At 40.4% G+C, this 13,153-nt stretch overlaps 1 protein-coding gene across 1 annotated transcript in view; it reads left to right on the forward strand.

Moving 5' to 3' along the window:
* MYO3B (myosin IIIB) overlaps positions 1-13,153 on the forward strand; it is a 429,342-nt gene that overhangs the window by 195,318 nt on the left and 220,871 nt on the right. Inside the window, exons 11-14 of the mRNA XM_012812078.1 lie at positions 1,052-1,135; positions 1,962-2,164; positions 7,116-7,214; positions 7,566-7,680. Coding sequence (XP_012667532.1) covers positions 1,052-1,135; positions 1,962-2,164; positions 7,116-7,214; positions 7,566-7,680 — 501 coding nt within the window. The remainder of the gene's footprint in view (positions 1-1,051; positions 1,136-1,961; positions 2,165-7,115; positions 7,215-7,565; positions 7,681-13,153) is intronic.

Genomic DNA, 13,153 nt, shown 5'->3' on the forward strand with positions numbered 1-13,153 from the left:
CCAAGAGTTTGAGGTTGCTGTGAGCTATGATGCCACAGCACTCTACCAAGAGTGACAAAGTGAGACTCTAAAAAAAGAATTTTTATCATTCAATCTCTAACCTTCCTCCCTTTCCTAATTTTGGTAGGTGGGACTGAAAGTTCCCACTCTCTAATCATGTACTTGGTCTTTCTAGTGACCAGCCCCCATCCTGAAGCTCAATCTTGAAACTTTTTGTTACTCAGCAATAAACTGAGGCATGGTTGAAAGGGGCTCCTTGTGAGTAACGAAAGATGTTCCTTCCATTTCTACCATGCAGGAAATTCCAAGGGTTTTGGGAGCTTTATGCCAGGAACCAGAGACAAAGATCTATATATAATTCTATTATGTCACACCTACTAATTTCCTTTATACATAGAGAGTTCTAGAAGTAAATGATAAAAAGATCAACAATGCAATAAAAGATAGGCAAAGGAAACAGACAGGTCCCAGAAAAGAAGCTCTTCTTAAGCCTATGGAAGGAGACTTAGCCTTACTCATGATTTAAAAAATGCAGATTAATACTGTACTGAGATACCGTTGTTTTACCTATCAGATTGGCAAAAATCCACTATACTCTGTTGGTGAAGCTGCAGGAGGGCAGGCATCCTCATATTGGTCTGGTCCTTAGGAAAGCAATTTAGTAGCACCTATCAATTTTACAAATGCATTTACCTTTTGGTCTGACATCCCCATTTCTAGGAATGTACTCTGCAAATCTGCATGTACTATAATGACTTATACATACAGCCATTCATTGCAATATTGTTTGTAATGACAAAATAAAAAACTCAAGTATCCATCAATATGGGACTGGTTAAATAAATTATAGTGCATCTGTATGATGGAAAAGCAAGTGGCTATCTAGAAAGTTGAAGAAGCTCTCCCTGAACCGAAGTGGGAAGATTCCTAAGATACATTTCTCAGGGAAAAGTTAAGGTGTGTAGTAGTGGGTATTATATGAAAACCATGGCTGACCACGCAAGTTGTTTCTGTGCTATGAATTCTTTTGACACTCCGTTTTCTGTGTCAGTGCATTGTCATCAGTGGAGAAAGTGGCTCTGGGAAGACAGAAAGTGCCCACCTGATTGTTCAGCATTTGACTTTCTTGGGAAAGGTATCGACTAACCTGCTTTATGTATCAAGTTCCTATAGAGTAACTTCATATTTTATAAGTAATGAAAGTAATGGTTATTTTTTTTTTTAATTAGGGGTTACATAAAAAAAATTCCTTCTTTGTTGTGTTTGCCTTCTGATAGCAAGTCCTCTTCAGATGTCAGCATGCTCTCCTTCTTTCCTGGGGGGAGGAGGATAATGCCAGTAGGAATTTGCTAGTTTATTGGCAATTAATTTTCATGTTTTCAGTGTAATAGAAACATTGAGCTATTAAGTAGTAATAGTGGTAAAGCACTAGGAACAGGATCAGGGAGAGCTGCTACCAGAATTAAAGCGATGGAAAATTGAAATTTGGGAGCAAAAGTTGAGGAAAATGAAAATTTTCAGCGTGGTGAAATGGACATTGAAAGAATGACTTCACCAGTAGTCTAGGAGTTACTTATACTCAGAATTAGTGTGTTAGGTGACTAACAAAGGATTTATGGAATAGATGAGGTTTATCGAAAGTTATAATGGATGACTGAGAAAAATTATGGAATATGTTTAAAATTCTGTCTAAACTGTTTAGACATGTCATCTGCCAAGGATTTTAAATGGAGTGTTGGATTTAAAAATTGCTGTCCTAATCCAGCCTGATCTGATTCATATGTACCTAAGAAGGTGCTTGTCTGAGAAAATGATGCTGGTAGTTGATGTTGATTTCCCTTACATGGAGCTCTTCATTAAAGGATAATATGAATTTGGGTGGGTAAGGGAGGGTGCCTGGTAGCTTTGTGGGAGTAATGTATCCATCTAGGCTCTTCTTGACTGTTCTCTGTTTGGCACAGGCCAATAATCAGACTTTGAGAGAGAAAATTCTACAAGTCAACTCCCTGGTGGAAGCCTTTGGGAATGCATGCACTGCCATCAATGACAACTCAAGCCGTTTTGGAAAATATCTGGAAATGATGTTTACACCAACTGGAGTTGTGATGGGAGCGAGAATCTCTGAATATCTACTTGAAAAATCCAGAGTCGTAAAACAGGCAGAGTAGGTGTCCTACTTTATCATGCTGCTTTTGTTCTGCTGTATGAACTGGGAGGCCTTGGGAATTTCAATGGTTCTATTTTCATCCTTGTTCTTAGCATTTCCCTAGCTTCCCCCAGAACAAAGAATTACTTAAGCAAAGCATCAGTGGTAGTCTTTGATCTAAAAGATGTTAACGGGCAGAGTCTAAAAGGTCAGAGTTGGTGTGTTTTGGGGATAGATATGCCTGTTTCTCCTGAATTGGTCATGTGAGGTAGAAATTAGCAGCATTGTGGGCACTTTTTAAAATCACTGGGTCTGTTAAATTGAATTTGTTTATTAAAAAGAAGCCCTGAGAATATTCTACATGTTAATTTTCCCCCTAGATTGAGGGAGAAAAAGAGAGAGAGAGCCAGTTACTCTGTTTTCAAGGAAAACAGTATGGTAATGATAATCAATACCGTGGACTTTGCTCTGTGTTCGAATGCTGGCTCTGATTCTTACCTTGGGCATTTCATGAATATCTCTGTGCCTCATCTGTGACACGGAGGTGCTACTGGAACTGACCCCATAGATTTTTTGTGAGGATTAATGAGTTTGTTTATATGACATTACCTAATAGAGTCCAGATATGGTACATGCTTATCACTGTGTTAGCCACTCTTTCTGTTATAATAATGATAATAATTATTATCACAGGACATCAGCGCTCCTCAGGAGAGTGGCTCCACACACACATATCCATGCATTCTTGATGCCTGCTGTATGCCAGTGCTGTGTTCTCTGCTGAGGTTGCAAGAGTAAACAAAATAGAAAAGATTCCTGTCTTCATGGACTTGGATTGTGTGGCGGATGGTGGAGGGGTGGGGTAGATCACAGGCATGAAGCAGTTACTTAAATGTGGAACAATTGCAATAAATCCCAGGAAGTGACATAGGTGCTACGCAGGTGAAAGTGGAGAAGGCATGTGACCTACTTCTGGAAGAAAGAGCGGCTCCCTGTGTCTGAGACATTATATCTGACATTTGAAGATCACTGGGAGTTATATCAAGAAGGGGACAGACTGGGGAGAGAGAGAGTGGCAAAGATGAGACTGAGACCAGAAGATGCAGGTCTTTGGAATGAAGCTGAGGATTTTCAAGCTTTTTCTCAGGGTGAAAGAAAGCTGCTGCATGTTTTCAAGCAACCCAGCTTACATTTTGAAATGATCACACAGGCTTCACTGGGCAAATGGACTGGAGGAGACGCGAGAGGAATTGTGTTGACACCGTTAGGAGGCTATTGCCAAATCCATGTGAGAAAGAGTGTTGGCCTCACTAAGGTGGTAGAGGGGAGATGGAGAGCAATGGAGCAGTCTGAGAGATACTGTACAGGGAGAGTTCACAGGTCTTGCTCTAAGTTGAGAACCCAAACATCTTCCTCTATCACGCATGCTCAGTTTCCTCACACAGTAGGGACTGGCGATTAAACGAGTGAACAAAAAGAGTGAATGGAATGGGAAACCATTCTTCTAAGTGAAACATCACAAAAATGGAGAAACAAACACATGTACTCAATACCAAATAGGAAATAATCGATCAATACTTAAGTGCATATGTGGAAGTAAATCTCCATGAAAATCAAGCAGAGGGAGGAGGAAGGGGAAAGTCACACCTACTGTGCACATATCCAGGTGAAGGGCACACTTGTAACTTTAACTCAGTCTGTACAAAGTATAGAAACAAAACACATGTATGCCCTGATATTCTGAGGGGAAAGAAGAATAAGAATCATTAAATCTTCCCTGTGGCTTCTTAATTTTTATGAAGTCCTGTATTTATTTCTCCCCCAATTAGAATGATTTTAAAGCTTAGGGAGCCATAGTACCCTTACAATAAAAATAAATAAATAAAACAGGCCAGATTTGGATGTCAAAAAATAAATAAATAAAAATAAAGCTTAAGGAGCTACCTCTGACAGAATGAAAAGTATAGTGTACTATGTTCAAATGTAAAATGGTCTTTTACAGAGATGTGAGGTCAGTTCTACTGACAGCTAGGTCACTCATGATATGTCACTTATTCACAGAAATATTCTTATACCTTGCTTTCCTCATCTGCAGTATATGCAAAATAATGCCCAGCCTGACAAGGCTGTTGTGAGAATTAAATGAGATGAAGAGAAGATGAGGCCTGGGCAAGTCTTGCTCATCTAACCCATGTAGTTCTGCCAGCTTCTGGGCACACTGTACAATTCTCCCTTGTGGTGGGGTCTGGGGATGTGACCAGTTCTGGCAAATAGGCATGTACTCAGAATATCCCAGAGACTGGCAAAGTGTACGATGGTGGCTGTTCCATTTGCCTGGGCCTATTAGCACAGCCCCATTGCTGACCCCCCTGGAACATGTTGTCTGAGTTAAGTAAGTTGAGTTTAGCCTCTAAAATCTTGGGACATTTGTTATTGCAGCAAAACCTATCCAATCCTGAAAGACAAAGAGATGAAAATCAAGTTGAATTTATGTGAGGGATGGGTGTTGGCAGGAAAAGTGTAGAAGAATTAAGAATTAGAGGTATCTGCAGAAAAATTCCAAGAGGGTCAGACCAAAGCCTGCACGTTCAACAGAAGTTAAAGAACAAGCAATATTCATCTCAGGCACACCACTTCCTGTCTCAGTAAATGGGGCCACCATCACTAGATGCTAAAGTTAGAAACCTGGAAGGCAGACGCCAAGTCCCTCTCCTTCACATACTCAGCCTGTAAGACATTGTTTTTGTTGTTTTTCCAAAATAATCTTTCTCTTGCTTTCCATCACCACTGCCATTGCCCTATCCGAGCCATTATACTTTCTCAGCTGGACCTCCTAACTGGTCTTCCTGTATCCATCTTGGCTTCTTATAGTCTGATCTTCATCCTGCAGCTGGAAAATACATGTTCTAACACAAGTTTATTCATGTCACACACTTACAGAGCAACCCAGCTCCAGTTTAAGACTCAAAGAATTCTAAGTGCTTAATCAAAAAATTCCTCATTATGACCTAACATAGAAGACCCTATGAGCCTTCCGTGGGCTAGCCCTGCCCACCTGTCTATGCCCTTCTCCCTAGGACTATTTGATCCTACATGGCGGTTGTGCTCAGAGCCTTTGTGTCTATGCTGCTCCGAGGGGAATGCTTTTCCTTCTTGTAGTTCCTTCCAGCTCCTTCTCATGCTTCAGGGTTTCACTTAAGTGTTATTTTTTTAGGGATTCCTTTTCCTGATTTGCCATAAATAATTCACCATTACCCCCCAATATAATTCTTTTTTTTTTTTTTTTTGAGACAGAGTTTCACTCTGTCACCTTCAGTTGTGCCATGGCATCATCATACCTCACAGCAACCTCAAACCCTAGGGCTCAAGTGATTCCCTTGTCTCAGCCTCCCACGTAGCTGGGACTACAGGTGCCTGCAACTACATCCAGCTAGTTTTTCTATTCTTAGTAGAGATGGAGTCTTGCTCTTGCTTAGGCTGGTCTCAAACTCCTGAGTTCAAGCAATGCACCTGCCTCAGCCTCCCAGAGTGCCAGGATTACAGATGTGAGCCACTGTGCCTGCCCCACCATGATTCTTTATCTCAGCCCCTTGCTCATTTCTCTGAAAGTCCTCATCACAATTTTTCTTGTTGTTTCATCTAACTACACCATGAGAAAGGAGGACACCATGTCCAAGAGGACAAGAAACCTGTTAGTCCTGTATCCCTGGCCACTGGCTGGGTGCCTGCCATGATTGGCACACACTACATTTATTAGTGAAGAGTCACCTTTGAACTATAAGCATCCCATAACATCATGTTGTCTTCCTCAAATGTACATAGTAACATGCACTTTAAAAAGTAAAAATAAAGGTGAAAAATGAAAATAAATTTATTAGTTAAGTGAAGAAATGAGTGAGAAATGGCAAATAAAGTCATCTAGACGGCAGGGCAGGGATAACAACACACCAGAAGAGCTTTGACAAAATAAACAACCAAAGGAAGGTGAAAATACCAAGAGAGGCTGAAGACAAGGGTGGAGGCCGTGCCACAGATGGGGCCAAGGGGAAGAAAGAAGACAAGATTTCTTTCCATAGAGCCAGATTGGCCAAGGAGAGATTTTGCCAAAATCTAGGGTATCGACAAAAGAGATTGTCTTCCTTCAGAGGAAAGAAAGCGATCTAGAGCAGTGCTTTTCAAACTCTCTGTGCTAAGGGACCATTTTTAAAAAAAAAATCCCAATCCATTATAAATTAATACCTTTGTAAAATATAATGAAAATGATTTATCAGGAAAATCGTCATGTCTTAGACGTCATGGCACTGTCACTTTCTATAAAATGTCTAGCCATATATTTTCCAATTCCTTTTAAAGTTACAAGCTGATACCAGTCCACAGACCATGCTTAGAGTAGCACCTATCTGAAAAGACTCTGGCCAAGGTGGCTTAAAGAGATAGATGGCAGGAGACCAGGGGTGCTGATGAATGACATTTTGAATGGTATTTGAAAAAACACCTTTTTGGGAGAGAGAAGACCTCAGCTCTTGGACCATTTCTGCTCCCTAATCTGCTGTACACTGGCAAGCTACTTCTTATCTAGGGCACCAGTGAAGTAGGAGATTTGGCTGATTTCTCACTGTCTCTGAAACAATCTGGGCTATCAACAGAAGGCTTGTGGCTCAGATGCATAAGCGTTTCAGCTGGAATAGGAAGATAACCTGAGCTGTTTCCTGTGACTGTCCCGTTCTCTAAAACTTCCTTCTGCTTACAGTAAAGTTGTGGGGCTAATCCTGCAGCATTGTGACAATTACCATATTAATCCCATTACTATTACTATTCTATAAATCGGAGGTATCTTATTTCACTGCCTGAAAATGTAAATTTGCTATGGAATAATCTTTTGCACAAAGAGAAAATGGTGCAAAATTACTTAGGATGGGAAAGCACAAAATAGGTTGCTAACAAAGTCCCCTTTTTTTATTCTCTTCAGGGGAGAGAAAAACTTTCACATATTTTACTATATTTATGCTGGTCTTTATCACCAGAAGAAACTTTCTGACTTCAGACTTCCCGAGGAAAAGCCTCCGAGGTAAGTGTCAGGGGTTTTGATTGTTCTTGTTTAATACCTATATAATTAGCCATTGGCAAACTTGGAAGTAAATGGATCTATTTTCCTAACTGGAAACTCAGAGTCTATCTCATGGAAATTCTCCAGGATAAGGTGGGAGGAACTGCATCTCACCCCTTGTGGGCTCTAGAAAGTTCAAAAAAACTCACCTGCAGCCACTCAACTCAGCTCTCTGTGCCAATTCCACACAGATTAGACTGTGAAGGAAATGCCCTTGTGAAGAAGCAGCTCAGACTGCGCCTGCCCTGGCGTTGGAGGCGCCATTTTCCACGCCAACGCTCATTCTGCTTGCTCATGCTTCACTTCCTTTAGGTACATAGCTGATGAAACTGGAAGGGTGATGCATGACATAACTTCCAAGGAGTCTTACAGAAGACAGTTTGAAGCGATTCAGCATTGCTTCAGAATTATAGGGTTCACTGACAAGGTAAGTGATCGTGAAGAAAGAAACTCAAGTGTCAATATTCTTAGATGAATGTGAGTGAAGATGTGGATGTTCTAACTCGGGGAAGCATACTTGCTTTTCACATTCCCTGGTGGTCTTGCTACTCAAAGTGTGGTCCAAGGACCAGAAACGTTGTCATCATCTGAGAGCTTGTTAGAAATGTAGGCTCTCAGGTAGGTCCACCTAAGAATGACTGAATCAGAACATGAACTTTAGCAAGATGCTCAGGTGAACATCGAAATAGGTGAAACACTGTTGGAAGGACCGTGTGGGAAAGAACGGTTATCACTGTCTTCAATTCATTATACCTGAAATAACAAATATCAAAGCAGCATTTCCTCTTTCCTGAGTTAAGGATTATTCCAACCATTAAAGTGAATTATGAGCAGGAGTCCAGGAATATGAGGCTTACACTCAAAGCTACAGAAATATATCTATGCAGGTAGCTTCTTGGTCACGAAGACAAATTAATTACAATGCTTTCAACTTTCTTCTGTTCCTTCCTCTCCATGGGGCAGAGTTGTACATTATTAACTGTGACTCAAAGTACTATCCTACTCTTATCATTCGAGATGCAGGCTGTCTCTGTTAAATGTATGCAGGGGGTGACAGACAATATTTATACCCCTAGTTTCTGAGCTTCATGCCATCAATTTTGCAAAATATATAGATTCTTTTGCTTTTCCAACAAAGGGGGTGAATGATTAGGAGGTAGGTGAGAGTGGTAAATCTTAAGGGATTAGATTATAAGACACCCAAGTTACCCTGGGACAGCCACTCCAGATAAAGGATTGCTTCTGCAATCCAGGGAGTTGAGCTGCCCTTCCCTCCCCTGCATGGTTGATTTTAGTCATAATAACACCTCCCCCCGCCCCAGCCAGCTGTTAATTTTCTCTGTCGACCTCCCACAGACTTTAAGCCAACAGACAGTGGAAAATCCCAAAGGTCAGATAAAAATAAAAATATATTTCCCTTGGCTTCTTAGAGAAGAGCAATTAAACTGGTTCCAGCATTGTTAAAGGACCTTTATGGTTATTAACTTACAGAACTGGTTTTTAACCATCAAAGAAAAGTCGAAGCCTGGTAGAGATGGAGGTAGAGCAACTTAAAGTCACCTGGGTCATGCCAGAGTGTTGAGAGGCACATTTCCTTAAAAGGATAGAGAAGTCAGGGTTAATAATCATTATTAGTAGGGGTAATATTTTGCTTGCAGTGAATATGAAGCTGGTTTTAGAATATTATAAAGAGATTGGTCCTAGCTCTAAAAGAAAGTGGTATTCTAATAATAGAAATGTACTGCTAATAATAATAAAAGATACTAATTGTTATTAGATAAACAACATTAAAAACTGTTAAAAATCTGTCTTAAAGTAATGACATTAAAAGCAACATTAAAAAAACAAGAAATTACATATGTTAAGTATATGCCCTTGAAGTAAGCCATCTCTAACCCCAGTGGGAAAAAATTACAATAGAAATCAATGAATGAATGTATAAGTGAATATGAGAAGAAACGTAAAAGATGGTGAACACTCTTAATTTGTGCCTGGCCCGGTCTGGTCTCTTACTGAATAACCAGAAAGTAGTGTAGTGTATGTGTGTATCTTCACCATATCCCCTGTTAATTCATACTAGAAATAAACCATTTATGTCAGTACCTTTGGAAACGGAGGGAGAAGGCTGGATCCTGTTTCCCTGACTCTGAATTCTGTGGTTCTGTCTCTGTAGACAACCTGTTTCTCTGAATTATCTTAGTTTACTTTGTGTTTATAAACTCAAAGGACTGTGAATCAATTCAGAGAGATTTGTTGAGTATAGTCAGGCAGCAGATGCCAAATGGCTGATGCAACAGAACTTTCCATTAGGTTTTTCTGGCAGACATTTCTAAATAAAGCTTAAATGAACTGGTCAATTCAATTAAAATTATGGTTCTTGTCTTTTCTTATAATGTCACTAGTTCCCTGCAGGAATTCCTTCGGTTTTCCTCAAGCCCTTACAGCAAAATTAAGAGTAGCAAACTTTAGTGTGGACTCAGGAGCATGCATTTTTAATTCTGGGATGCCAGCCAAAAATATCTGAAAGAACACTTGACCCTGAGTTTATTGTAAAGAAACTTCCCTGGTAGAGGAGTTTTTCCACTAATGATGATGGCTTCTTGTAGGGAGCTTGGGGGGATTATGTCTAAAACCCTATTGTGTAGATTGTATTTTAAAATTCTTATTTATGGAGCCAAACCATACTATTTCTTAAATATTGTACTTGTCTTGCTGGTAGGAATTATGATAATTCCTAAATAAATTGAGCTTTATATGTATTTATATTTAATGCTAAATGAAAACTTTTTGGTCAGATAATAAATACAATGGTCAGAATTGAATATATATTGTAGATCCTAGGACACAGAAGTTAGGGAGAAGACTTTAAGATCAGGGCAAAATTTTCTTCCCTTTCTTTAAAAAAGGTTATGAATTGAGAGAATACTGCCAAAGAGAGATGGAAGGGTTATGTGTTCAATGTCACCTGGGAGTCTTGAGGATTTCCAATGTCTTGACTACAGACAGTAAGATATTATTGACGTTTAAGAAACCAAATAAGGTGCCAGCCACATAAACCAGAGATGGTGCGTTTGAATCCATCCCAGGCCTGCCAAACAATAATGACAACTACAACCAAAAAATAGCCATGCATTGTGGTGGGCTCCTATAGTCCCAGCTACTTGGGAGGCTGAGGCAGGAGAATCGCCCAGAACTTGGAGGTTGCTGTGAGCTGTGATGCCACGACATTCTACCCAGGGTGACAGCTTGAGGCTCTGTCTCAAAAAAAAAAAAAAAAGCCAAATGTTAGCTCATGCCTGTAATTCCAGCACTGTGGGAGGCCAAGGCGGGAGCATTGCCTGAGCTGGAGATCAGCCTTACCTAGCTCAAGACGTCTTGTCTTTTAAAAAATTGCCAGGTGTTTTGGTGGGTGCCTGTAGTCCCAGCTAGTTGGGAGGCTGAGGCAAGAGAATCGCTTAAGCCCAAGAATTTGAGGTTGCCATGAATTGTGACACCATAGCACTCTATCAAGGGCCACAGAGTGAGACTCTGCCTCAAACAAACAAAACAAAACAAAAAAACAGAAGCCAGAGGTTGGCTCTCTGCAAAGGAGACTGAGTGCTATAATATGGCCTGTAGGAAGAAGGCCTATTGGCCTATCCTATTGCAGTGCTCATGGCAAAACTGGTGAAAAACAAGAGACTTACAAAAAAGAAGGTCAGTAAAGGGAGACTGGGAGGGGAGGTAAGTTGCTAGGGAGATCCCAGAGAAACAGGGATCCTGTCAGCCAGGCCAGGGGTGACTTCCTTAAGTCAGGGATAGCCTAGCAGAAGAAACCAAGGTTCTTCTCAACTTTCAACTTAGTCTCATCTCTGTCTATAGAATACCTATGCCAGTGAAGGAAATATCTTCTAAGAGAAAGAGAAATGCACCAAAGACTGCATATCCTGCAATCAGGCTTTGTTGGAGAACTGCTCTCTTTCCCACTTTTGCTGACTGGTAGTGAAACTGAATTCATACTCATCAAAAACAACTTGAGAAACTCAGTTGCAGTTAGTCTAGAGTTAGTTGAATTGTTAGTCTTCTTGAGTGAAGTTATTCCATTTTATCATCTGGAAAGTGGGAAACTGGTAGAAATAAAAAGAGGTAGCTGCATAGCAAAATTCAGGGCTGTGGGCAAGGCAGAGATGCCAGGAAAGGCTGCATAGCTAGACATAAAGCAAGAAGAAGTGGGCAGGTGAGGAAGGCAAAAAGCCCTTCCAGGTCGTCTGCAGGGAGAAAAGGAGAGAAATTTGATCAAGGGTTTTAGGGATGAAGGAGCAATCCCATAGATGGACATTTAAGGGATTGAATTCTACCATGACTGTATATGGGTGATGTTTTGACCCGAACACAGAGGTGGATGTAGGTTCTTGGTTCAGAAAGGAAAAATTAGTTAACCTAAGATCAAAGGTAAAGGAGTCAAGTGGGTGGAATAGCCCAGAAATGTAGCATAAGGCGCACCCTAAGGCTAATAACTTATTAGTATGTTGGGCATTGGATACCCCTCTGTAATTCCCCTCACTAAACCAAGAACGGAACCCCAGCTACCATGAACTTCAGTGATTCCTGTGGTATTTGAACCCATGAGTTTTTGTCCACTTTAAATGACTGTCTAGGGCAGTGGTTCTCAACCTTCCTAATGCCCTGGCCCTTTAATACAGTTCCTGTGGGTTGTGACCCACAGGTTGACACCCACTGGTCTAGGGATTATGCTGAGGAGGATATTGCCAGAGGGGCAATGGGCGTGGGATGCTGGTCTCAGGGATGTGGTCTTTAACCAACATGTTCTTTGGTGATGATCAGCCCAGGGGTAGAATGCCCGTAGGCCTTATGTTGGGAGGTTTCCAGGCTTGTACTACAATATATAAAGTGTGTGTGTATGTTTTAATTAGAGGAAATACGTTTGTTTTCTAAGAGTACTGAGAGTCTTAGATAACCTCTTGATAATTGGATATAGAAATAGCAGATGTAGAACTAATTGCAAAGAAGTCTGTGTTTTGCCCTCTGGAATCTGCTTCCGTGGGAAGCCTCTCCATGTATTCAGCACCCCTCACACTGTATTGATCAAGGTAATTTGGTGCTGTCATGTTAAATCCAAGCAAGTCCCAGAAAACCTATTTAATAGGTGTTTTCCTTAAGCCACTCTTAAGTTGTGTGATTAAACAGTGATTCTTGAAGTAAAAAATACATGACATCCTGCCTTTGATTTAGAGGATGGAAGGACGACATTTATCTCTAGTAGAAGCCTGGTTTAAAATCTTCATTTGTCTCTGTAGCATTATCAGGTATCCAGCAGATGTCACTGTTACAGTCTGTGTTCTGGGTGCTTTTTTTTGTTTTTTTTCCTTTTTTAGCTTTACTGAGTAATGTTTACAGGAAGACTCAATTTGGGGGGCAATGCTTTATCAATGGTCTAATGACAGTTCCTATTAGTTTCCTGCTATGTACAGCACTAAATCAAATTACCTGCCTGAGTGATTTTGTAGAATTATTTTTCTCTATCTATAAGCATAAAATGCAGAAATTTCATGGCTATACACTTTATTGTTTCATAAGCAGAAAATGTAATTTCTTTAAATATAAATAAATATCCTTTTTTTTTTTTTTTACCATTAATGGTATTCAACTTTCAACATAATAATAGGAATTAGATCAGCTGAGCTTTTAAAATTCACATTTCTAACACCAAGTACGTAGGGTTTTCTTTTATGCACCAACAAACACCAGCTGGGTGTCCTACAATTCAATTTAATACTTTCTGTCACCCTGGGAAGAGTGCCTATGGCATCACAGCTCACAGAAAACTCAAACTCTTGGGCTTGAGTAATCTTCTTGCCTCAGCATCCTGAGTAGCTGAGACCACAGGCATGTGTTATTTT

This window comes from Otolemur garnettii, unplaced genomic scaffold (assembly GCF_000181295.1).
Source record: "Otolemur garnettii isolate 467f Iridium unplaced genomic scaffold, OtoGar3 scaffold00187, whole genome shotgun sequence".
Taxonomy (NCBI): domain Eukaryota; kingdom Metazoa; phylum Chordata; class Mammalia; order Primates; family Galagidae; genus Otolemur; species Otolemur garnettii.